General features: G+C 37.9%; 1 protein-coding gene across 5 annotated transcripts; it reads left to right on the forward strand.

The window, feature by feature from the left end:
• The first annotated feature begins 1,110 nt into the window (after positions 1 to 1,110).
• On the forward strand, positions 1,111 to 27,438 carry NBN (nibrin). Of its 5 annotated transcripts, none has more exons than XM_034065940.1 (16): positions 1,111 to 1,388; positions 3,048 to 3,181; positions 4,651 to 4,796; positions 5,934 to 6,093; positions 6,517 to 6,620; positions 11,185 to 11,302; positions 11,598 to 11,788; positions 12,845 to 12,945; positions 15,183 to 15,324; positions 15,748 to 16,014; positions 16,284 to 16,749; positions 18,253 to 18,324; positions 20,376 to 20,531; positions 21,539 to 21,652; positions 22,574 to 22,623; positions 27,228 to 27,438. In XM_034065940.1, the coding sequence occupies exons 1-16, from the start codon at positions 1,358 to 1,360 to the stop codon at positions 27,256 to 27,258; spliced, it is 2,283 nt and encodes a 760-aa protein (XP_033921831.1). In that variant the 5' UTR covers positions 1,111 to 1,357; the 3' UTR covers positions 27,259 to 27,438. The 5 variants fall into 5 exon arrangements, with proteins under 5 accessions (XP_033921831.1, XP_033921833.1, XP_030906440.1 ...); XM_034065942.1 differs by having other exon boundaries at positions 15,751 to 16,014; XM_031050578.2 differs by lacking the exon at positions 1,111 to 1,388 and adding an exon at positions 1,954 to 2,060.
• The last annotated feature ends 189 nt before the right edge of the window (positions 27,439 to 27,627 follow it).

Raw genomic sequence — 27,627 nt, forward strand, 5'->3', positions numbered from 1 at the left:
AAGGTATCAAAGTGAACATTTATGGAAAAAGGATACCCAAAGCTGTAACACATGAAGATTTAATGGATTATGATTCTCCAGAAGCAACGTTTCTGACAGATTGTATTTACATTTCTGCATGTTTTAATCCTTTCATATTAGAAAAGTATTATTGCGAGTCCCCCTATTTTAACTGCATGGGTTTTCTTATGCTAAAACTTTTTAACTAACTGTGAACATACCCCCAAAAGCTTTCCCTGTTTTGCAAAGATAAAAGTACAATCAGTCTACCAAGATTGATCACTTGAGAAACAATACCATTGCCCAGTAGGAAGAAAACTGCTCTCCACTTGCTGGCTGGTGTGAACATCATGAACATCAGAGCTTTGACACCCTGCTGCTGTGACCTGCATAGAAAGAAGAGAAATGGGTGCTTGGAGCCATACCTCGATGGCCCTGGAGTCATGCAGGGATGGCTTCTCTGTACCTGTCCTCTACTGTGCCTTTCCAGAAAATTCAGTGTAACAGAATAAACTTTGTTAACTTTTTAACAAGTCTTTGGTGACAAGTTCCTGTGTGATGTACTCTAGGTTACCCTGCTCTTGCAGGGGGGTTGGACTAGATGATCTTTTGAGGTCCCTTCCAACCCATGGGATTCTGCAATTTTGTGAACTTGCCAGTTGGCCTTCAGACTTCCAGGGGCTTAATTTTATCTTTACTTAAAATTTTAGCTAAGTTTATTTCTTTTATCCAAAAGTTTATTTCCGCAAAGAGAAGAGTCTCTATAGTATTTCCTGTTGCATTTTGTTAAGGATGTTACAGCACCATGAAGGGTAGGTCAGAGGGACACAGGTGCCAAGGTGGTGGTCCCCTCAGGCCTCACTGTCCCTTGCATGCTCTCACCCGGGTTCCAACCAGAGCCTAGCCCTCAGGGCCCAGGCGCCCAGCCTCAGTTCAGCCCGGGGCTGTCGGTGCCGACCTAATCTGTCACCTGGCAGGGGGGACCGCCGGCTCCAGGGGACTGAACGGGGGAGAACAGCGGACACCAGAGGGACGCAAGTGACGAACCACCCATCGGCCGCAACCCCTGCACCATCACCGCGCATGCGCTACGAGTCCTCCCGCCAGGAGCTGCCGGTGTTCTATCCTTTCCCTTCCCATCCCCTCAGTCCTGCTGCGTAGTCGCAGCCTCCCTCGCAGGGACGGGACGGGACGGGACGGGACAGGACAGGACAGGACAGTACGTGGGCGGGTCGCAGTGGTCCCTGCAGTAGCGAGAGAGGGTTTCTCTTCCTGTGGCTGCGTCGCCGCGGCACGCTGGGGACATTGAGCGGAGCTCCCCCCGGTGCGCTGAGGCTTCCCGGGCCCGCTGTCCAGGATGTGGAAGCTGGTGCCCGCCGCAGGAACAGGTGAGGGAACGGCAGAGAGCGGCGGGCTGGGCCCGGGCACCGCTGGCGCCGACCCTTCCTCAGCCTGTGCATGTGCGGGTCCTCGGCCTGAGGGCGGTCCCGGCCTCACGTTTGCATTCCGCGGCGGCCCGTGAGGCCGGAAGCTGCCTTTCGGTAGTGCCGGAACCGGGAGCCTGTGGTTCGGCTTCCATGGTAGTCTGCAGTCGGGCTTCCTTGTGCGTGCTCCTCGGGCAGAGCTGTGTTGGCCCGGTGTGGGCCGGCGGTGGCAGAAGTCCTCTCCTCCGGGCGCTCGTCCAGGGCTGAGCCTCTGATATTCACTTGGGAGCTGCAGATGGCAGCTCCTGTTAAATTTAACAGGGTTTTTGGTCGGCCAATCCATGCAGGTTGTCTTCAAGTTTTGCTGCAGCCAGTGTAGGAGGTGACAGAGCACTGCTTTAAAATACCTGAGGAGTTGATCTCTGAGGCAGAAGTCAACCTCAGGAGTCTGAGGTTGACAGCTTCCCTTTTAGAGAAGTTGTCTAAATATGTTGATGCTGCAAGGACCAAGCATTGAACTTAAGACGTCATGTTGTTTCTTGGATGCCGAGTTCTGAAGCTGAATTGCCACTATGCCTTTTTTCATCTGTTCCCTTATCCACCGAAGCTTTGATACATTGATAACTTTGACAATAGGTATCATATAGTATTCAGTTTTCTTCTTGACTTAAATGTTTTCTTGTCTGTATAACAAGTAATCCTATCACAACTTCATCTGCTCTTTATTTCTTGTTTCATTGGAAGTGAATTTTGGATGTTTGGTTTAACTCCTAGTGGAGTAGTACCTAATCACATTGAAATGAACTGAGTTATCTCTTACTGCCTGTAAAACTCTTGAGGAAGAGCCAAAACAGTGAGATTGTCATTATGTTCAGGACAATCATTTCTGTGCAGTTCACATTTGGAAAGTTACTTGCCCAAGATTGTTAAGTAGAACTTAATCTGTAGTTATTAATTAATTTTCATCAATAAATATTTCTGATTTTGATGAGTAGGTAACACACACCTTTTGGATGTTGTCACTGAAAGCCACCATGTGGTCTAGATGATGGATACCAAGAATGAGCTAAAGCATAGGTCAGATACTCAACTTTCTAAGTGTCAGTTTGATTTACATTGCAGATCTTTTTACATTCATTAAGAGGATATTTTCCTCTGAACCTCTCAATATGCCATGTAAATAAATTATGTACCCTCAAAAAATTTTATACACTTAAAACTTGTGTTTTGGAAAAGCTATCTTACATAGTAATTTTTTTTTCTTCTTTGTGTAGCACTTCTAGGTGTAACATGTAATCTTCAAGAAGTAATACAAGAGAAAAGTTAAGCAGCAGAGTAAAAAATAGAAACGTTCTTAAATTTGTGCTGACACTTTAACTGATTTGTTTATTATAAAATGTAACATTTTATAATGGGCAAAGCAAGAGAGAGGAGAAGAGATTTTGTCTACAAACTGAGTAATTTAAGTCAGCCTAATACATGGTGTGTGACAAAGTTGAGTTTCACATATACGACCTATACGCAACATGCATAAACTTTTGAATGTTTACTAAGTACTTAGGGTATTTTGGTTTTGTTTTTTTTTTCTACATTAATATTCTTCTGTCTCCTGTTTATTTTTAGGAGAGCCATACCGGCTTTTGAGTGGCACAGAATATGTTGTTGGACGCAAAAACTGTGCAATTTTAATTCAGCATGATATGTCCATCAGTCGAAGTCATGCAGTTCTGACAGTAAGACATCCTGAAACAACCACTGTAAGTAGCCAGTATTTTACTGCACTATCAGTATGCTGTGTGGATAATTCAGTCTGCTGTGGCCATACATACTGTCATTACAATCTCACTGGTGTCTTATGCTTGGAGTAGAACCACTGATCATCAGTCTTTTGGGTTTGTTTTTTCTTTTCCTCAGGGTTGCTTGCCTATGTTGAGAAATTTAGTGGCATAATTCTACTGATTTAAGCTCCCTTTTATTCCAGAGTGAAGATTCAGTAGGAAATTGTATTAAAATAATCATAGCAGGAAAATTATGCTATTAAATTTATTACATAGTTAATTTTTTGGTCTTAATTCTGAAAAGTGCTTCAGTTACCTTACTGCAGGCTTAGTTCTTATTTCATTCCATTCTGTATTTGATTAGGGGACTGAAAAAAATTTCCAAAGGGCACTTAGTGATTTACTATTACTCATGGAGAAGAAAAGGCTGTGTGGAGAGCTCAAAGCATCCCTCCAGTATCTGAAGGGGGCCTACAAGGATGCTGGGGAGGGACTCCTCCTTAGGGACTGTAGTGACAGGACAAGGGGCAAGAGGTTCAAACTTAAACAGGGGAAGTTTAGATTGGATATAAGGAGGAAGTTCTTTACTGTAAGGGTGGTGAGGCACTGGAATGGGTTGCCCAAGGAAGTTGTGAATGCTCCATCCCTGGCAGTGTTCAAGGCCAGGTTGGACAGAGCCTTGTGTGACATGGTTTAGTGTGAGGTGTCCCTGCCCATGGCAGGGGAATGCAACTGGATGATCTTGGGGTCCTTTCCAACCCTGACTATTCTATGATTCTGAGATTCTGTGTGCTGTAATATTTATGGACATTTTGGAACCAGTCAGCAGGAACTTAATTTATGTAACCATACATAGAGTTTGAAGTTAAATACATAAAATTTGTCATTTTAATATTCCAAATAATGTATAACTACTTGTCAAAATTTCCATAAAAACAAGCTGATAGTACTTGTTAAATCATCTGGGAAATATGACAGTGTCTTACCTCTTCTTGAGCTATGCTGGTGTCAGCATCCCTTGCCGCTTGTGGAAGACTAGCAGTGCTCAAGGATGGGAGTCAGGAAAGTTGACTTGGGCAGCTATGCCAGGGCTGAATGGTAGGTAAAATTGTCAATAATAAATCTCAGAGCCTTGCTAATCCACAGTAGCATAGGCTTTCCCCTGGCAAATGATTGGCTTGCACAGCTTACAGAACAACTCAGTGTGAGAAGCACAGAACTTGTGAAGCTAAAAATGTGTGTATTTTCTCTCATTCCTTCACTGTGAAAACAAGAAGATGTGTAATGAGGTAGGCAGCCTCATTGTCCAGAGTCTTTCTTTAGGATGGTGTTTTGTAGGCTTTTTGTTACTCATCTACTGCTTTGATCCATAATGGTAATAACCTCTTTATGATAAAACTGTCTCATTCTGATAAACTATAACAGTTTATTTGTGTTTTTATTTTCAGAGCCAGTCTCTCTCAGTCCCTGTATTAACGGTAACGGATACATCTAAGTATGGTACCTTTGTTAATGGATCAAAACTCAGTGGCCGTTCAGTGTCTTTGCAGTCTGGTGACAGAATCAACTTTGGAGTTCTTGAGAGCAAGTTTAGGTAAGTGCTTTGATTCTAAAATATCAAACAGAAAATTGCAGTTTTTGAAAAGAGTATTTTAGCACATCATACAACTCAGCAAGTGATGCAACAGTGATGAATTTAGAAAGCAAAGGAGATGAGTAGTATTTTGCCTGTGTTCCACACCTCCTTTTGCAACAGTTTTCTATTACATATTTCTATAATATAATTTATTTTGACACTTAAGATGTTAAATGTTTCATAATAAAGCACTGGTAATTTAGAAGATGATATATCACATGCAGTGAGTATTTTCAGGCTATTTTAGGTAAAGAACAAAATCCTATAATCGATTCTAAAGAAGAGATGAAAATTTAGCGTAGGGAGACAGCTTGTCAGAGCCCTTGTTAGCTGCTGATAACGTAATGAGAAAAGAACTGACATAACTGTAGGGTGCTTTGTGCAGCACTAGCCATTAAATACTTGTTGCTGTGATGTATGCCTGCATTCTCTTTAGTGAATCCAACTTGTTAATTTTTCGAGTTTAACATGGGAGCCAGTGCTATCTGTTTAAATCTATGAAGCAGTCCTTGAAATGGCAGGTAAACAGAACAAAATCTAATGATCAGTAAAATCAGCATTAAAGCAACCAGAAATTGTCTTTGTTCCTTGAAATTTGACTCATTTTTTTCACTGCTGCTGGCATTATTTGATAGAAATTCCCCTCCATTTATTACAATAAATTGTTTTTGAGTTTTTGAACTTGAGCTTCTACAACACTTAGATTTTTTTTTTAATACTAATCTATTTGTGGACTATTTTGTTGAGCATACTTTTGCCTTTGGAAGCACATGCTCAATTTCTTCTAATATTCCCTGACCTTGCAGTATTGTTGAAGCAGTAATCGTATGTGATGTCTGTGAAAGATTCGGAAGTCTTAAGAAATATTTCAGTCAAATTGTTCTGTTTCCTGAATAAGGATCAGTGTTTAGTTTCTTTGGGAAATTTTAAGTAAGAGTATGGGGGGAGGGGGAAAGGGCTGTGGCTTGTATTTTTTTGTGGTTGGGACCCTTTTTCACCCATTCAGATTTCCCTGAGACACAAACATAATAGTTAAATCAGCTTTGTTCATGATTGGCTGAAATAACTACAGCAATTTTCTCTTGTTTTTTGCAGGGTAGAGTATGAACCTTTGGTTGTCTGCTCCTCATGTTTAGATGTAGCTCAGAAAACTGCTTTAAATCAAGCCATCCAGCAGCTTGGAGGCCTTGTTGTGAATGAATGGACAAAAGACTGTACTCACCTTGTAATGATATCGGTAAAAGTTACTGTTAAGGTATGTTGAGCAGCTTTTACATATTGATGGCATTGCTTTGTCATGTTCCCACAGATGCAAATTAAATTCTAGACCTGTTCAAGATTTACCCCTACAAAGCTACAAAATCAGCTCTTTCACATTTAAAAAGAGGGTAGGTTAATGAAAGGTTGGAGGGGAAGAAAATCAAACAAGCAAATTTTGAAGACCTTTAATGATTTTCATTAGTTGCCTTCTACATTTTCATAGTTTTGGTCAAGATAGCAATTAAAAGCTACGCTGTTAGAAACTAATCTATCTTGGTTTTCACTAGCAAAGATCAGTATTGTTCTATCTGCTTGTGTGGCGTTTCCATATCTAAGATCTTAAAAACCTAATATCCGTTGAACCGTATTCTAGCTGAACTTTTTACATACAGTAATGATATGTTTTCTGTCTTTTCAGACTATATGTGCTCTGATTTGTGGTCGGCCAATTATAAAACCAGAGTTTTTTGTTGAATTAGTCAAAGCTATTCAGTCCAGACAACAGTTGCCGAATCATAAAAGGCAAGTATCATGATTTCAGTGTCACAGATTAAATTTACGTGATGTAGATTGTCAAGTTACTACACATTTATCTGATGCTGTTTGATAGAATATGTGATTTACAGTAACTTTACTTGTGAAAGAATGCTTAATATAACACATATTTTAATATTCAGGCAACTTTCTTGCTCTTATTCCTAGAGTATATAGAGCAAGCTCTTGGAATTAACTATGCTTAGAGATGTTACTAGCTCTAAATAGGAACTTGTTTTGTTGATATATTCGAAGCAGCATTTAAACTCTTGGGTGTTTAAATGACACAAGGTATATCTTGGTGATACAGTAACGTAAAGAAAATTATATTTTTATAAAAGAAATTATGTCAAGCTTATTTTGTTATGTAGACGTAATATTCCTGTACACAGTTACTCAGTTTACTGTAAACTTTGGTTAAGAGTTAGCCAGGTCATCGACTTCCCTGGAATAGCAGGGGGTTTTAGTTGTCTGTTACGAGATGAAGTAAGACTAATGTGCCTTGGTCTTCACTGTATGAGAATAAAATACTCATTGTTTCCATGGTTAAATTAACTTGGAATTCTTACTTTGGAGTAAGTATTGCAGAATATTCCCTTTTGGTTATTTTCTCTGGGTAGAAAAGTGTAAAATAATCCTGTTAAGGTGTGTAAGAATTTCATCTGAGCCTGTATTGCTACTATTTTTACCTTGAAAAGGGAGGCAGTTATGTTTTGGGTTGGTTTGTTTTGTATGAACACAGTTGGTGAGAAGTTTCCATTGTGTATTTTTAAGAGGTAAACTGCATTGGTAGGTGTTTATTTTGTTGGTTTTGATTTTTTGTGGGGTTTTTTTTTGGGTGTGGGGTGTTTGTTGTTGTTCTGTGTTGTTTTTTGGGTTTTTTTAATCGCTTCTATTCTTTGCATGCTTTGGAAGATACTGTGAAATGAAATACATAATGAATGGGCATTGTAAAAGTACTTGGCATTTAAAAATTAACATGTTGAACTTTTAATGTCCGTTAACAGGGAGAAAATTCTGTGAAAATCATTTAACTGCTTTCAAGATACTATGACTTTTCTAGGTCTGTTGTTTAACCAGTTGAATGCTGGACTCCAGACATTTGAGTTGGGGAAAATGAGTGCTGAAGCATAGAACACTGTTGGTTTTACATATGTATGGATATACACGCATAAATATGTGTTAGGGCATAGCAGTTTATTTTCTTTAGTAGGTTTGATGATAGCCAATACTAGAATAGTTTGAAGAACCAGGGTGACATGGAAAAGGGCTCCATAAAATAGAACTGGATGGATATGTTTCCCTTTCTTAGATATTTTTGCTAACTGTTAAGACCTTTAGAGGAATTGGGTTGACTAAATATTAGTGACACTAGCAGTATATCCATTACGTAGCTTTCCAAGAGAGAGTTCTGAATCAAACTAAATGAGGCAGCTGGTGTTATACACAGATCTATATTTAAAATAATTGTAGTATTTTAAACAGGTGATACTTTTTTAAGATGTAGCTGGTGGGAAGATACTGAACGTTGTTTTAGCAGCTCTTTGCATTCTATTTTCAAAAATACTTTAAACTTTCACAGGGAATCTCTACATTTTGCACTGTAGCTAGAGCTGACCTGAGCTTCCATACCCACAAGATACTGAACAAACAACTTGGGGCAGTACCAGTTTGGATATGAAATAAGAAAGGTGTATTGATGTGGTAATGCAGGGTGACACTGTTAATTAAATCTTGATTACTACTGTAGATCTGATCTCAACAATCTAAGGGCAGTATAATCTTAAAGCTCAAAAATAATCAGACTTCACAGAATTGCAAACCTGCAGTTCTCATGTCAGTGTGAGCCTTCTTACTTGAGACTTTTTATGGTGAAGTGTATTACCCCAGTCCTCTGGTAGTTTTCAATAACTTATGTAACAAAGAACAATAACTGAAGACTTTGCTAATGGCTGCATAAGTGCAGCCCTGTATGAAATGATGTATTTTATTACAGCAGACCAGTGTAAATAGTGCAAGGCTTTGAAAAAGTAGGAAAGTAATTAAGCCTTTAACTCACCAAGACTCAAAATCTACTTACTGAAAGATTTAAGACTGTTGAAGGTCTTTTCTGAGTAACTGTGTTACTGCTCAAAGCTTATGGAGAGAGAGTAGAAGTGCTTCAGAATCCTAAATGGAAATAGATTATGTTGCCTTTTGAGCTTATATCAGAATTAGATAAGAGTTTCAAAGGAAAATCAAACATTTCTTTGAGGAGATGATCAGTTGAAGTTTTCTGCTAAAATTAAAAAACAGGTTTGAAATGTATTTATAGGGGAGCTACAGTCAAGTTCCAAATTAATGGAAACTGCTGTTGCTCCCTTTTTTTATTCATCCTTTGTTCTTTAAATATTACTTTATTCCCTGTATTTATCTTAAGTTAGTAACTGTCTCTGCAGGACTCAAAAGTCTGGCCTGGTATCTAAAATCTGAGTTGCCCTGTTTCTTGTGATTGGTACACTTACCAGATCTATTTCAGTGCAACAGTATTTTTATAAACGACTTGAACAGGTTACTGAGACTTATCAAATACTAATGTTTCAAAACTTGAGAGTTTCAGGCTGGTTTATTTCCATTATGTATGTAAAGCTTCAGGAATTGATTGTGAAAAACAAAAGAACAAAGATTACTTAAAATTAACTAATTAGTACATTTTAGACTATCATAATTGAATTATGTACTTGGATGCAGTAGTAAATTTACATATTTATTCTTGTGTTCAGCTATAAGGTAACTATTCAGTGTCTGAAGAATGTTTATATGTTTACAAATGGTGCATTTTTTCAGAAATTTAAACATTTCAGCATTTCATGGAGTATGTTTCTGCCTTAGAACCTGCTAATCTTTGCATAAATTGGGAAAGAAGAAAGATATGTATGTTTATGTATGTAAACCTGTATAAATGTAATTTATTGTGCTGTTAAAACAGATTTTGGGACTGTGTTTTAGCTTCCGTCCCCCCCCCCCCCCCCATAGTATTACAAAAAGGATGTGTTGATTGATGAGAAAATGAACGTCGTGTCCCGGGCTACATCAAAAGGAGTGTGACCAGCAGGTTGAAGGAGGTGATCCTGCCCCTCTACGCTGCTCTTGTGAGACCTCACTTAGAGTATTGTGTGCAGCTCTGGTGTCCTCAATATAAAAATGACATGGAACTGTTGGAACAAGTCCAGAGGAGGGCCACGAACATGATCAGGGGACTGGAGCACCTCCCATATGAAGACAGGCTGAGCAACTGGGGGCTGTTCAGCCTGGAGAAGGCTGCGTGGAGATCTCATAGCAGCCTTCCAGTATCTAAAGGGGGCCTATAGGGGTGCTGGGAGGGACTCTTCATTAGGGACTGTAGTGATAGGACAAGGGGTAACGGGTTAAAACTTAAACAGTGGAAGTTTAGATTGGCTATAAGAAAGAAATTCTTTACTGTGAGGGTGTTGAGGCACTGAAATGGGTTGCCCAGGGAGGTAGTGAATGCTCCATCCCTGGCTGTGTTCAGGGCCAGGTTGGACAGAGCCTTGTGTGACATGGTTTAGTGTGAGGTGTCCTTGCCCATGGCAGGGGTTTGGAATTAGATGGTCTTAAGATCCTTTCCAACCCTAACTTTTCTATGTTTCTATGTAAAATCAGCAGTCAGAATAAAGATAAGTAGTTCTGATTTGGTACAGACATTAGTGCAGTATGATTAAAATTGACCTATAGTTTCCCTTTTTTCTATTGTGTGCCTTCATCTTGATCTGTCAGAACTGCTGTAGTAGGGAATATGTGGCTCAAATACCCTGTAAATTACTATTCTGAAATTATCAATTAGGTGCTTGTCTTAACCCTAGAGGCTTTATGTTGTGGGCATGCCGTCGTTAACTGGAGCTGACATCACAGGCTGTGACAAAAATGAGAGTTTCAGGGTAGAATTTCACTTGTGCCTAATAAGTTCCACAGCAGAAATCATGGTCACTTTTCTTTTTATTAGACAAAACAATTGAGAGTCTTCAGGGTGAACCAGTTTAGTTCTCTATCCCACCAGCCAGAGAAGTATACTTCTTTTCTGTTAGATTAGTAGGATGTTATTCACTCTGGTTGATTTCTTGATCCAGTAGAAGGGGAGGGGGGTGGCCATTCCTACTTGAAGAGTAGAACAAGCAGGATAGCTGATTTTGTGTGAAGTTTCAATATTAGCTAGAATAAGTGCAGAATGAGATTGCAGTCTTATTTGTTAGTATTGTTAGTGGAAAATATGGATATGTGTACAACAGATACTTAAAGTGGATAGGTTGAATATGTTCCTAAAAGTGTTTTCCTCTCAGTTGCTAAAGTGGAAAGTCTTGGTTTTAGCTTAGATAATGAGAAATTAGAGGCTCTGTTTCTTCTTAACATTCTCTTGGAAGAAAAATATTTGTATAAATAGTTTTAACACAGCAAGTATTTTTACTTTGGAGCCTTACTGTAAAACAAAAAGGGCTATGAATTGGTGCAGATAGGTAAATCTGAATTTTGTAACTTTAATTTTCTGTTCTTGCAGTTTTTATCCTCCAGTTGATGAGCCTTCCATTGGCACTGAAAAACTGGATTTGTCTGAGCGTCAAGAAAGGAAAAAAATATTCAGTGGAAAAACTTTTGTATTTCTAACTGCCAAGCAGGTAATGGGGCTTTACATTGCAGAAAAGTGTTGCAGGGGTAGCTAAGCACAGACTTGATTCTGTTCTCTGTGAATTTACACTGTTTCTGGGTTCATCAGGGAAGAAGGATTTCTATGTATTTATCTTCTTGCAGTACAATGGCCTAAGCAAGATGAAATACAGTGGGAGAAACAGAACACATAATTTCTGCATTAGTTCATCTGTGATAAGCATTATGCAGATAGTTCATTATGCTGATACTTTTAAATTGACTGTATTTCAAGGTTTTATATTTGTATTTGCATTCCCTTTTTAGCACAAGAAACTGGGTCCAGCAGTTATTCTTGGAGGTGGGGAAGCAAAGTTAATGACAGAAGGAAGAAATGAAACATCTTTACTGGTTTCTCCTGATGTTTGTGTTGTTGATGTGATGTTGACAAACTCTCAGATCCCAGGATCTGACTCCATGAGAAACTGGACTGATTCTGTTCTGACTGTCTTACAAAGGTGCAGCATTGTTCTCCTGTACTTCAGAATTTCTGCAGAGATTTAGTTGTTGTGTTTGCTTACATAAAGTGGGCATTTTTTTCATTGCTTTAAGTATTTAGCATAGTAACTAAAATTTCTTCATGCAGGAAACAAAGGACTTGGCAGGTTTTTTAGGATTTAATAAGCTTTTTGTAGGTTTTTTGTGTTGATGTTTGGTTTTGTTTTGTTTTTCCTTGTCTGGAGGATCCAGTTCTATAAAAAATTAATTGTAATGAAGCTGCTTTGAAATTACAGACAGCAAGTGGGTTTTCTTCTACTATCTAAAATAAGTTAAAATATGTGTTTTAAGAATGGAAAAATAGGTTATCTGGTTTTTTTTATAAATATACATACTTATTTCATGGAAAACATGAAATGGCACCTTGAGGTCATGTGGTTTGTTGCTGTCTAATTATTTGCATACAGTGTTCCTGAAGAGCAGCTTCTGTTTAACGAAAATTAGTTTTTCTTCTTGTGGTAAATTTTGTTAGAGAAGGCAGGCCATTTTATTAAAACAATGAAAGAAAACAAGAACCCAGTACTTAATACATAAACCTAGTTCCCTTGAATTTTCTTGCTGATTAAGAGAAAGCTGTACTCAAGCTCTTCTCATGGCTATAATACAAAAGAGGTGGGGGTGTGTGCCTGACTGACTTATAACAGATGATCGTATCTTTCAAGTCACTTTCACATTCACACACATTTTTGAATCAAAGGTAGAGCACATTTGGTTAGATGCTCAGAAATGTAGGGCACATTTGGTTAGATGCTGAGCATCAAAAATTACTAAAACTAGACAGTGACTACAGCAGCAGCTGGAAGTTCATATGTATAGGACATGGGTATAATGATGGATAATTATGCTGACGTACTGTATCATGAAAAATTGTAGTGAGACTGCTGTTTTTTGACAGGAAGAGTGGAACATCTTGTACTTTGTCGTATCTATTCCCATTTGCCAATTCATTTTTGAATCTCTATTGAGAAACAGGGTTGGGGTTTTTTTCTGTCTTTATTTTATTTGTATATTAACAGCAAGGATCTCAGGGCTATTCCGGAGGCAGAAATTGGATTGGCAGTTCTCTTCATGTCTACCGAAAAATTCTGCAACCCTCAAAAGCAGCTTGGTAATAAAGGTAATTGGACAAAGGGTAGTAATATTTTAACAATGTTAAAGAGGTAGTATTTCTTTTTGTACCAGGGCATCAACTGGTAATGTTCTTTTGTTTTGCAAGATCACTAAAATAGAATGACATTGTGAAAAATGTGCACAGATCTGAAGAGGTAATTGGTTTTTAATGGTCTTGCCGTAAACTGCAATGACTATCATATGACTCTTTAAATAAAAAAGTAGCAGATCTAAAATTAGCATAAAAAGCAGACACATTGTACATTGATCTTTAAAGGAAAGATACTTTAAAACAATCTTCTGAAGTTCATGTTCTTAATGGCCACTGAACCAATATATATGTGATAGTTTAGATTCCATGCTATTGTCTTTCATGAAAATAGTGGGGTAATAGGAAATAAAAGATGAGTGTTAGAAATGGAGAGGACAGAATTAATTTGTAAACATTTTTTTTTTCCCTTCTCCTCCTCCCCCTCCACAGAAAGGAATTTGCTTCAGGAAAATTCAACCACCCCTACCCAGTAAAACCAAACACAATTTTGGCATAAGAAGTAAAAACAATGAGAAATGATTGCCGTATTTACTAAAGTAATAGTTTGAGGGTGGACATTCCAAGTCATGCCTTGAAACTTAAACATATTTACTAATACAATAGTAATAAAAATCTCTAAGACACAAAAGGAGGATTTTATTTGTTTAATGCTCTTTTCCTGCTTCTTCCAAAATTGTTACTCTCTAGTTTGTTTCAGTAAAATTGTTCTTATTCTGTTCTTCAAAGTTTGCAACAGGTAACAAATACTACAGTTAAAAATGAAATAAAATAACAAAACCTATAGATTTGTCTTTACATATAGGAATATTATTTACTTGAAAGTGTATTGTGAGTAGAGAAAGATACACGCGGTAAACAGAGAGCTCTGAAAAATAGTTTGGTTGATGGTAACCTTGTATAAATAATGTGTATATGATTGTCTATCCATTTAGTTTAGAAAGCAAAACAAAATAAATTAATTCTCAGATTAAATTTTTAAAGATACTGAGGCTACAGATATCTGAAATAATCAGAAATGCTGATTCTTGTTTGTAGTCTGAATTATAGGACAGATAAAAGCTGTCTGAGTAAATTGTGTAAAAATATTGAATATCAGGCATTTAAAGGTGGCTGTGTTTACAGTTTATTTGTTAAGAGGAAACAAATGCTGGCACTTGGGAGTTACAACTTCCATGTATGTGTTTCAAATCAAAGGGATTGTAAACAAGACTTCTTCCTCAGTTCTTGTCTCAGAACAAATAACATACAGTAACATGTAGTTGCTCAAGGAGGAGACATGTATCTATAGGTGATTTATTCCTCTATAGGTTACAACACTAGGAAAACCTGTCCATGGCAGGGGGGTTGGAACTAGATTATCTTAAGGTCATTTCCAACCCTAACTACACTACAATTCTAAAAAATTAACAAATGAATGTGTAGAGAATGGATTACCTGAAGTTATAATACATCATCGTCTTGATCAGAAAGAGATGCGGAAAGAATGTAGAGGGCTAAGAGATGAGTAGCAATTAAAAATGTAACTAGAAGCACAATGGGACATGCTAAAATAGTAAATGTTAGTATCCTTTGACTTGGAGAAGACGTTAAGTATATGAAGACAAGGGCATATGAAACAGAAGATAATATAAAAGATGTTAAGTGTACTCTTATTTATGTTATACAGAGAAATAATGAGAACAGCAAATGATGTTTTAAGATAATCCCCTTACTATAGGGATTATGAGAAGCTGTCCATAGAAGACAGTTATCCTAAATTGTTTTGACAGCAAATACTGGTTCTACATTAGTAGAAATAATCTCAAATATATTAATCACATGTTAAAGATAAGGAGTTTTGTGCTCTGAAAGTTGAGTATAAAATATATATTACATGACTTATTATGTTTTATCCATATTAATCGTGATTTCCCATTGTGGTTCATTTTCATTTAAGAAAAAAATACATTACTTCATTCAGTGGAATAATTGACTAAACCTGAATCCCATAATATAGTCCTTTAGATCTGGGTTTTTTTTTTCAGTTGTGTTTTCTTTTTAATTAATAGATCTGCTTAATTATTTTATTAAAATTGCTTCAAGATCATTTTACAAAAATCTCACCAAATCAATTACGGATGCATGATAACACATACAAAGAAACACCAAGTTGAAACTGACCTTTTAATTCTTCTCTTGTGTTGATCTTGCAGTTGTAACTGAAAGTACCTGTGCATCAGCTGTTGTAGGGCAACATGTTTCTCAGAGTTTAGTTGTGGATGAAACCCTAATAGCAGCTGCTTCAAATGACAGCACAGCATATGTGGCTGATACAGAAATAGAAGAGCAGACATGGTAAAGTATTTTTGGAAACAGTTTCTAAGCTAATACTTGCAAATAAAGCAATCTTTTGTGACAGAGGAACTGTATCATTGCCAATGGACAAAGATATACGGTGTCAGAAATGGCACTTAACTAAATAGCTTCCATTTGTTTGCAGTGAGATAATTTCTGCAGAAAAAGTAAGACTTACATGACTCGGATACAAACGTAGGTGCTGCTTACCTGATTTGACAGTCTTAGAAATTTTCAAGCCATTTCACAATTATAAAAATATATTTATCATGATGGATTTTACAATTTGTTTTTAGCACACCTGCATTTTTTACAAGTATGTTAAAAGCGCAGGTACAGCTTTTTTTCTTTTAAATGATATTCTGCAGTGTATCTCTGTGGTATCTTCTTATGTGTTCACTTAATGCTTTTTTCTCTTTGAAGTAGTATGGAGATAGAGAATACTCCCCAGATGGACAGACAAGGAAAGATGGCTTTCCAGGATATAGCCACCATAAAGAAAAACCCTAGCACCAGTGGCAGCTTAAACGCAGGAACATCAACATGTAGAATGAACAGAACATCTGGGTTTAGTCAAAAAAGTCATCCTGTCTCACCATCTAAAAGTTCAGAAGCTGTTAAACCTAGGGAGTGTGCTTCACATCACCAGTATAACTCCATTCTGAATTACTTCCAAGTAGCTGGGAAAAGGTATGTTGAAATGTTCTGGACATCATTTCCCTTATTATATTGGTGCTGTTTTGGTTAATAATTTTTATTCAAGGGGTGTATATTCAAAATAAAGAGGTAATTTTTGATCAGCTTTCTAAAATGACATTGAATACCCTCAAGGGTATTTATGTTCAAATCTCATAATGCAGTCACTAAAACTGCGGGAAGCTGTTATGTTGCAAATGCAGCTAGTTATATTCACAAATGTTTTTGTAATTTCCTTCTTTTGTAAATACTTTCTGGTTAAGGGAAAGAGCTGAAGAAGGAGAAGAAACATCTGTAGCCAAACTAGCAAAACTGGAGGAAAGGTCATTGCCTGTTCCCAAGTTCACTGAACCCGCAGCTTCATCAGTGCAGAACAGTGAAGCAGAGAGCTATCAGAAGGAAAATAACATCCCGGACCTAAGCCCAAACTTTGCATTAGATGACACAGGTATAAAGCTTGTGAGAGAAAGTGCCAAACTAACATGTGATAAAACCAACACTAAAACTGCTTCTAGTGAAAAGCATGCATCAAAGAAGAGAAAGGAGTTAGACGACTTATCTGAAGATACAGAGACACTAGAAATTGTGTTTGGAAGCGGAGACCTAGACTGGGAAGGTCAAATGGCAGATCATGACCAGGAAGCTCAGAGAAAGAAAAGATGTTTGGAAACCAAAAGAAGCAGAATTCAAGAAGTAAATGTAAAGCAGAGAGAGGAGAATAAAATATTGGTAAGTTACATTCTTCTTGTGACTAATCTTGAACTGTGTTGGAAGGATGCAGATAGATCCTTTAAGGATGAGGCTGCTTGGCAAACAGGAAGTGGCTTTGTAAAGTTCATTTGCTTAAACCCGTCAAATCACTCTGAACTAAAAATCGCCACAATGTATCTATTACATGTGAAGGTCGCAGTGTAACACCTATCTGGAATAAGAAATACGTTTTCATTCTTCAGGACATTGTTTCTATGTGAATTGAAAGCTGCTTATATTGTGATGTTTTTCATCTATTTTTGCTTGAAGTACTGTGGGTAGAACAACAGAATATATCACTGGTCCAAGAAAAAGTTCCTGTATGTTGTTGTTAACATTGATATTTATACAAAAATAATAATTATATTACTTTTATGTAATGGATTTTCTGAAGAAAACATCAGTTGACCTGTTGAGTTACTGAAGAAGTGTCCAATGTCTTTCAAGTCATAATCTCTAGATGTCATGTGAAAGATTATTAAAATTCCTGTATAAGTTGATTCAAATCACTAATATCCTCTTAAAAAAACCACCACCAACAAAAGAAGAAAACAAAACCAAAACACAACTTGTAATTCGCTTTCTTGATTATTTCTCTGGTTTTGAAAATAAGGCTATTTTTGAAGAGAAACAAAGAAAAGAGTGGATTTTGAGTTAACAGTACCCACTTCATAGAATTATAGAATCATAGAATAGTTAGGGTTGGAAAGGACCTTAAGATCATCTAGCTCCAATCCCCATGGAAAAAAACAAAAGCAGGTTTGTAGAGGAAAACAATGTGGAGAGCTGTTGCAGAGCAGACTGTTAACAATGCAGAAGGGAATAAGAATCACAGAGTCCCAAGGGTTAGAAGGGACCTCGAAAGATCATCTAGTCCAACCCCCCTGCAAGAACTTAGGTTACTTAAGGGTAACTTAGAGTACATCACACAGGAACTTGTCCAGGTGGGCCTTGAATATCTCCAATGTAGGAGACTCCACAACACCCCTGGGAGACAAGGAGTAGGTTTAAGTTTTGCTTATTTAAAAAATATGTAAATATTAAAGCTTCCCATACTATCAGCGTGAAGCTGATCTGACTTTTTCAACCACTGAAAATAATTTATGAGGTCAGATCTGGTTTTAAACTGTGTGAGGAATCTGCAGAATGCTTTCCTGTCCTAGTAATGAAATGTCCTTTCTGCACACATGTACGCTTAACATGTGAAATTGAAAATGCTACTTTTTAAAAGGTTTTGCAGTCTTTTCCACAGCCTGGCAGGACTTTGAAGATTGTACACATGGACAAAACTTGCTACTTTTATAAGAAAAAGATGTGAGAAAAAATTAAGAAAACCCCACAATTGTTACGGTGTACATAAAATCATAAAAATTTAAAGTGTAGTTTCTTTTCTGTATAAATGTATTTATCTGAAAATGCTTATTCTACTGCATAGAGCAGAAAACAATTTTATATAATTAAATTTGTATTCTAATCAAATAGAAAGAAGAGGTACTTGGATCAGTTCTAACTCCAGAAATGAAAAGTGAATTCAAAGAGCAGTCACCGGTCTTGGTAAGAAACCAGGTCATTGTAAGTTTGAACAGCAGACTTTGAGAAGCATTAAGAAAATGGATCAAGATTTTGCTTTTAAGAGCATAGCATTTGTTTATTCTCTTTCAGAGTAAAGGAGGTTCTGAGGATTGTACTCCTGAGAATAATCATGTAAATTTGAATAGTACAGTCTATATTATTGGATGTGAAGGGACAGAGCGAAGTGTAGTTCATCTACACACTTGTGTAATGGCGTTTGTATGGATACTTAAGGTGACTGAAACTATAGAAACCTAATTTAATTGTATTAACCCTTCAATGTGGTTAATACTTGTACTGATCTTTTTGTTAGTTTACAGCTTAAAGACCAGACAAGAATGTAATTTTGTTTGCTCTAAGGAGATGAACTACTGAAAAAAATAGATGTAATATACACTGATTAACAGTAAATAGTGTGCTAGCTTTGTTAGAGGTGAGATAAATGAAGGGGAGAATTGTTGGGGATGGCACTGAGGCAGAGGGGAGGGAGACTAAATGAAACTGAAATTGAAAGATTCTGAAGAGATAAATAAGGTTGAGTGTAGCCACTGAGCAAGTGGCAGGATCACACCTTTTCATGTACATACAAGAAATCAGCCCAAGAAGAGGGAATGCTGTGCAGGTGTACCAAAGTGCAGGATCAGCTCACATTAAGAGACTTTTAGTTTATACTTTGCTATAAAATAGCTGGGCTGGAGCTGTCTATGGAGATGGTTTAACAGTATTTTTTAATTTGTCCTCTACTCAGATTTCCTTTATAATCGACATAGATCTAGCTCCAGGCATGAAAGTGTGCATGCAAACTTGCTGGCATACAAGGTTTTCTCATGTACAAAAAAAAGTTGCTTCATTGATCAGATCAAGCTTACAGCTCTAAAGTTGGCTCTCCTGGGTTCAGCAGTAGCAGTCATTTTTCTCCTTCTTAGTAGCTGGTGCAGTGCTGTGTTTTTTACTTTAGCCTGAGATCAATGTGGATAACACACCAATGGTTTTAGTTCTTGTTAAGTAATGTTTACTCCAGTCAAGGACTTTTCAGTCTCATGCTCTGCCAGTGAGGAGGGGACAGAAAGCCGAGAAGAAGCAGAGAGAGGACACCTGACCTAAACTAACCAAAGGGGTATTTGATACCATAGCATGTCATGCGCAGTATATAAACTAGGGGGAGTTACCCATAAGAGCTATATCACTGCTCAGGTCAGGCTGGGTATCGGTCAGTGGGTGTTGAGCAATTGTATTGTGCATCACTTGTGTTTATTGTTTTCTTTCCCCCTTTTAGTTTTGTATTCTCCTCCCTTGTTACTCCCCTTATCACTATTATTATTGGTGGTAGCAGTGGTAGTTTTGCATTATACCTTAGTTACTGGACTGTTCTTATATCAGTCTGTGGGAGTTACATTCTTTCGATTCTTCTCCCCATCCCTCTGGGAGCAGGGAGGGAGGGAAGAAGGGAGAGAGTGTGCAAACGGCTGCGTGGGTCTGAGTTAGCAGCTGGGCTTAAACCATGACATTGGCCTAAATGGTAAATCCATAGGCTAGAACTGAAATGAAGATGTTCAGCTTTGTCGTCCGTGGAGCTAGCTGGATTTTCCATTAGAGTAAGCATACTTGGTTAGTCCAGATAAGAGGCAAGGTGGAGAGGAGGAAAGAAGTTATTCTTAGATACTAGATAAATAAAAATAAACAAAAAAAATCCTTACTTGAAGTTTTATCTGGAAGTAAAATCTTAGTGCAGTGAGATACACTGACTTCATTATTATTACTGCAATTCTCAGTGATCCAGTCATTTAAACAGGTGTAAATACAAGAGAAATTTACTGAGCTCCCAGCTCTATTGGTGGTATATGAGGAGACTGAGAAGTAAATCCGTCTTCTTGGCTTTTAGCACTACTGCATCTTCCCCTTGCCCTTTTGTAATCCTAACTTTTGCCTCAGCTGTGCTCATGATTATATCTTTCTCTAAAGTTTATACTGCTAGATACGCTGCATGTCCCTTTATACGCTTGAAATGCTTTTTCCTTTTCTTCCCACCTAAGAACCACAACAAAGTGCAAGATGACTCCAGCAATCTTCCTAGCAGACTTCTGTTGACTGAGTTTAGGTCATTGGTTGTCACCCGTCCAAGACAGAACAGTCAGCTTACTGGAAATACCAGCTGTGGGGGAAAGAAGAACTTCAAACTGTTTAAAAAGGTTGGTGTGTATTTGAAATGGTCACAAGATGGCACTATTTAAAAGTACTAGAAAGGTTTGCCTTAAGGTTGTAGAAATAGGAAAGTTTGGGGTTTTCTTAAATTGATAGTAACTGCAGAAAGAAATAATTTACCATATTATACTGTTAACAAATATTTTTCTAAGTGACTGAAGAAGTACCAGGCTGACAGAGACTTACTTCATGCTAGATTATTTAGAGAGTTGTACTCTATTCCAAGCTGTTACTTGGAATAAGGTGTTAACTGATGGCTACCATCTCCCAAAAGCTAGCAAGCTGACTTCTCCAAATGCCATATGTTAAAATACATATGTTTATACATATGCTGTGTATAAAGCATAACATATGCTTTAACATGTTTCAGAATCTTGCATTTTATCCATTAAATCTTGGATTTTAAATGGAACTAAATCTAATATCTTGCAACAGTAAGATCTATTGCTTGGTTGGATTCTGAGGATAATTTAGAGTCTTAGTGTTTAGTGTAAAAATACTACTTCAGCTCATACTGAAAAATAATACATAAAAAAGGCATAAGATTATTAGAAATGCATTTCAGTAAAATACTGTGTAGAGAGTGAGAGTCACACAATACAACTTCCAGCTTTCTGGGAGTATGCTCTCATTTTTTAGATAACATTTTCAATTTCTAATAGTATTTTCTTTTCCACCATTTTGCAAGAGATGTTTATGCATTCTATGGTAAAATAGAATCTATCAGTGAAAATCAGTTTAGAATGTTTTCAAACTCCATTTAATGTACTATGACTTATTTAGCATTTGTAACTTGTCAGCTATTTTTTTTCTTTCGGTAAAAGGAAGGAGTTAATAGCTTTCTGTAAATTCTTTCGCTTCAAGCTCTTTTAAATTTGGTCTCTGATAAATGTTATTCAAAGGAGGACTGCCTTCGTTCTGTGATATCTGAATAGACTTTCTGAATTTGTTAAAACAGACCTTTTACTTGCAGTGTGGGTTGCCTTATTGACAGGTAGCTTATCCAGGGGCCGGACAACTTCCATACATTATTGGAAGGTCAGATTTGATTGCTCACCAGGCTAAAAAGAATTCAGAGCTAGAAGAGTGGTTAAGGGAAGAAATGGAGGTAAGGAAGTAATTCTTGAACATGGTAAAATGAAAACTTGTCATGTGTAAGTGCTTGTGCCAGCCTCTGGTCATTACTGAAATACTTTACATGCAACAGTCATAAAATCAAAAATACTGATTTAAAGCAAAATCAGTAACCTAAGAGAGAATTATCTGTTTGTTTTTTGTTTGGTTTTTATTTTAAATAAGAAAAGCAGTATGGAAACTTATGACTTCTAAAAATGTGACAGGGAGCTGGAAAAACTCCTCTGTGGTTAGCTGTGTTCAAATTGTTATAAAGTACAGCTGATACTTTGCTAATAATGGAACAGAAATATACCTGAGTAAAATTCAGTTGGAGTATACTGAAGAGATAAGAATAAATAATATTTTTTCTATTGCAAAAATCTTCACCTTTTTTATGTAGTAGTTGTAAATAAATTTTGTCATTGCAGTTCTCTGGAACTTTGATTTTCCAATAGTTTCTTTATAAATACTTGATGATAAATCATATGCTGTTTCCAAAGCCCAATTAAGATCCCATCACATCAACACTTTCTGATTATCCCCCCCCAGCCCCTCTTTTTTTTAATCCCTGGTTATAGATAACACTAATTAAAATTCCCTTTATGAACCAATACTCAGATTAAAAAATCCGCTATTTCTACATACATGCTTAAAACCCCAAAACATATTTTTGGCCCAAAATGCTATCTTGTACAAGCTACTACATTCCATAAGTTGGTAGTGGTAGCCAAACTTGAGTAGTGAAATACTTTACCTAATATGAATATTCACTACGTAGAGAAATATAAAATATAATATAAATACATAAACTTATTTCTTCAGGAAAAACTGTTAGTCTAGTAATGTATCTTTTTCTGTATTGTTTATTAGTTTAAACTTTAACATCAAATATTGAATAAATTTATTTTCTCAGGAACAGAACCGACATGCAAGAGAAGAATCACTCGCTGATGATCTCTTTAGGTAAGAGTGTTATGTTTGTACTTAGAAAATGTGTATTTTTTCTGTATTTGTTGTTGGGCAAATTCTGATTTTGTAGAAGACTGCTTTGACTGTTATTTTCAAAATTCCATGGGTTCCCATCTATGGAATATATCCAAATGATTTGACTTCTCTCAAATTCTTTTTATGCCTTAAACTTTCAATTTCGTTCAGACTTGCTACAAATTTTTAATAGCATTCTGAAGCAAAAATGTTGCTACTTCCTGGCTCATGTGCACAAGCTTGATGGTTCACAAAGGCTGAGAGAGATTCCAGGGTCAGACTTTCTGCCATTAGTGTTCGCTAGAGCCTAATGTGTTTTGGTCTTACGATTAAGTCAGTCATGTGAACTGACAGGGTCTGCCACTTTTTCATTCTGGCCATGGCACTTGCCCATCCCTATGCTCAGTCACTTGAGGGAGCTAAAGCAACAGAACATTAGGTGTGTGAACAAGTGATGGGCAGGGCTATTTTTTTTTTTAATCTTTGAAGTAATAATTTACAGAATTTAAAACAAAACCTCAATACAGCCCCTAAATGAATCCTTCGGTTGGCCTCTCTGTGTCCCTTATGTTTGAGATCCTTCAGCTGCTTTCAAATACATTCACAATGAAAAAGCTCCTACCTTAGAAACTCCCTCAGTGCCTTAACATCTGCCTGGTTTTCAGACTAGAGGAGAAAAGGTACTTTTACACCAATCATCTATGCTCTTGACAGAGTAGTAGAGTCATTAATTCTGTCTTAATCAGTGCTTATCTCACAGGAGTTTGAGAGATTTCTTTGGGAGGTCCAGGTTCACTTTAATGTTTGCTATTACTTCTTGCCATAACTTAGAATCATAGAATCATAGAGTAGTTAGGGTTGGAAAGGACCTTAAGATCATCTAGTTCCAACCCCCAAGCCATGGGCCAGGACACCTCACACTAGACCATATCACCCAAGGCTTCATCCAAACTTGTTACATTTGCCTCCAAAAGTCTGTTTCAGCAGTCTCATTTCAGTAACCCTCAGTTCAGTTGTCTACTGCTTTCCCTAATCTCTCTTTTGAAAGAGTGAATAATCCTATTCAGTTGAGTTCCTGTCCGGTTACTTCGACTGTAATCCTAATTTAATTATTTATGACCCATTTCTAATTAAAAAAGTTCTAAGCCAAGTTCTATATCTGCAATAGAGCCTTTAAATATCTGTCAGTTATGAAGACAGTTATAAAAATGTGGTGCAGCTTGATTGCTATGTTCACAATATCTGGCCCAAATATCTGAACTAATTTTAGCCTTTCAGAACACAGCAGTGGAAAATTAGATAATTTGCATGCATTCATGCTTAAAAGTTTTAACCTCATCTCCAGTCAGTTTAGGATAGTTGTATTTACAGAAGTTTCCACAGTCAAAAATATTAGACCACACAATTTAATGTTCAGCAGTTTGTAACCTTCTTCTAATTTTCTCCTTAATTCTGAGTCAAACGACATGGCATAATGCTAATAATGACAGCTGAAATTTCCCATGAAAACTGCATTTGAAGATGATGTTAGAAAGATTCATGCAGTATTCCAAGTAAAGATAAGCCAGAAAGAGAAGCTGTGCCCTCAGCTGCTGCTCTTGAGTAGAGAGAGAGGAGGAAGGAAAAGTGTTATTTTACTGTCTAGTAAGACTACAGATAAATGTATTATGTTCAGTAATAGCCCTTTGTATTCTTCAATCCCTGTTCCCAGCAGGGTCTTTTGTTTCTTTGTGCATTCAGTAGTGGAATCTCTGGAGTCCTTTTTCTATTTCAGACCACAAGCACTGTACAGTTTCTTTTCTCTGGTTATGCCCTTTGGTTTCTTTTTCTCTGGAAAACATTATCCAGGCTTCATTTGACATGGAAGATGGCTAGAGGTGAGGCGTCAGTGTCAGCATCTCCATAGACAGTCACAGACAGGGTTGAAGCTGGTGGTGTCCTGATGGCAGGTTTTCATCCTGCATCATGCTCTTCTCCTATCTGCTTATCTTCCTCCCTTCTTTTTCCCTGCCTCCTGCCTCCCAAAACAGGATTTGGTGCCCAGGACATACTTAAATGTTCAAGCTAATGTGTTAAAATGCTATAGCAATTAATTCAAAGAAATGCTTTAAGATTTAATGTGGAGATCTCATTTTGTTTAGCAAAGATTTCATTATTTTTTATGTGAAGAAACAATCGATCACTGTTTGACTTCTTACCTGCCATGTTTTTGACTAACATTAAAAATTGAGCTTTTAGGTAGAAAAATGTGTATGATGAGGGTGTTTTTTGTCAAAATCTCTATCAAAGAAAAAATGATGCTGCATATCAACATGTAAAGCCATTCAGAAAACCTTATTGCTCTGTCAATTAACAGTTAATCATAGAATCATAGAATAGTTAGGATTGGAAAGGACCTCAAGATCATCTAGTTCCAACCCCCCTGCCATGGACAGTGTCATGGGTTCAGCAGTAGCTCATGCTCTGCCAGGGAGGAGGGAGAGATAGGGCGCCTGGTCTGGGCTAGTCGGGGAGGTATTCCATACCACAGCACGTCCTGCTCGGGGAGGGGACTGGAAGCTGGCCAGGAGGGGAGGGGTTAGCTCCTCTCTTCCGGGCTGGGCTCGTGACGGTGGGTGGTATCGTATTCTCTCTCCCTGTTTATTTCCTCTAACATTGATTTGTTGGTGGTGGCAGTGGTGATTTTGTGTTATACCTTGATTGCTGGACTGATTTTACCTCAATTCATGGGAGTTGTATTCCTCTGGCTCTCCTTCCCATCCCTCCGGGAGTGGGAAGGTGGGGGGGGGGGGGGCGGTGGGAAACAAAGGAGTGTGTGGACTTTAAACCACGACAGGCAGGGACACCTCACACTAAACCATAACACCCAAGGCTTCATCCAACCTGGTCTTGAACACTGCCAGGGATGGAGCATTCACTACCTCCCTGGGCAACCCATTCCAGTACCTCACCACCCTTACAGTAAAGAACTTCTTCCTTATATCCAATCTAAACTTCTCCTGTTTAAGTTTCAACCCGTTACCCCTTGTCCTGTCACTACAGTCCCTAATGAATAGTCCTTCCCCAGCATCCCTGGAGGCCCCCTTCAGATACTGGAAGGCTGCTATGAGGTCTCCACGCAGCCTTCTCTTCTCCAGGCTGAACAGCTCCAACTTTCTCAGCTTAGCTTCGTATGGGAGGTGCTCCAGTCCCCTGATCATCCTTGTGGCCCTCCTCTGGACTTGTTCCAACAGTACTATGTCCTTTTGATGTTGAGGACACCAGAACTGCACACAGTACTCCAAGTGAGGTATCACGAGAGCAGAGTAGAGGGGCAGGATCACCTCCTTCGACCTGCTGGTCACGCTCCTTTAATGCAGCCCAGGATACGGTTGGCTTTCTGGACTGTGAGTGCACACTGCTGGCTCATGTTCATTTTCTCATTGACTAACACCCCCAAGTCCTTCTCCGCAGGACTAACATGAATTTCCTTTTTGTCCAACCTGTAGCTGTGCCTGGGATTGCTCCGACCCAGGTGTAGGACCTTGCACTTGTCATGGTTAAACTTCATGAGGTTGGCATCAGCCCACCTCACAAGTGTGTCAAGGTCCCTCTAGATGGCATTCCTTCCCTCTAGCATATCAACAGAACCACACAGCTTGGTGTCATTGGCAAACTTGCTGAGGGCACACCCAATTCAGTTGTCCATATCAGCGACAAAGATATTAAATGAGAGCATTTCTTTCCGAGGGCACACATTTCCTTTGTGCCAGAAATCTGAGTTGTATAACAACAGCAGTGACTTCTAATACCTTTCTAGTTATGTGGTGATGTAATTTGGCTCACAAGTTGTCACATTTTCCTGTGTAAGCAAAAATAGTCTTGATGAATGAAAGCAGAATTAGTGGAAGTAAAACTTCATCATCATTCAGTTGTGTCCATAACTTAACCATGCATGAATACAAAACACATCAGAATTTCAAAGAAGTGGCACAGGATATGGGGAGATGAAGCACAAATGGAGTGAAAGAGAAAGCCAAGGGATAGCAGTGTCAAGCAGAATCAAACTGTAAGCATATTGGAGTAAATCAGCTAACCATTTAGTATATCCAGAAAGTAGATCTAAATTACTAACAGTTGGTAAGATGCTGTATAAAGGGGAAGGTAAGACAAGGAATGGATTTATGCAGGAGTAGGAAGCAGCAAAAAGGGTTTTGTCTGAATGAGTTGTGGCCAAATGTTGTACATTCCTGTGGATATACATTCACATGTGAATATATACCCTCCCCCCCCTTTATTTAAGAAACTTTATGTTGGGACATTAAGAGCTTAGAGAAACTCATACATCAGATTTAAGGATTTTAAGTATCTAGGAAGTTGGTGAAAATTTTAGTAAAGGTTACCTCTAGTTCATGCCCAGGTTACACATCCTTCAATCAAATCGTAGTGACAGTAGTTAATTCTAGAAGTGTAGTCAGGGGGAGGCCTGAACAGTGACCAATCCTTTGTTCTGCATATATAACAAAGCTATTTACATCCCATTGTTAACTTTGAATATTATGAAGTTTTACTTCTTTGTGACAAATTTGTTTTTTTTCTTGCAGATACGATCCTAATGTGAAAAGGCGAAGATAAATTGTGACCCGAATTTACAATGATTCTCTAGCAAAATCAGCTTTCTGCTCCTTAGGTTTGCTGGTTACACAATGTAATACATACCTATGTGTGACCATCTGAACTATGTGTTACTCCAAGTCTTGTTTTTAAGTCTTCCCTTTATTAAAGAAAAATAAAAGTTTCTTTCACTGCTTGCTACTTATGGATTGTCTGTTTCCTCTTGAGAGGGGAGGGCATTGCGGGGATTTTCCACAGTAGTACTGGGGACAAAGAAAGGGAGTATTGGCACTTGGCTGAACATACATCCAGTATACGTTCCTGGTTTGGGTCCACCTTGAGGGTGTGCAGTGGGTGATAATTTGGCTTCTAATTAGGTTACGTCTGCTG

The sequence above is a fragment of the Melopsittacus undulatus genome, chromosome 1, assembly GCF_012275295.1.
Source record: "Melopsittacus undulatus isolate bMelUnd1 chromosome 1, bMelUnd1.mat.Z, whole genome shotgun sequence".
NCBI lineage: Eukaryota > Metazoa > Chordata > Aves > Psittaciformes > Psittaculidae > Melopsittacus > Melopsittacus undulatus.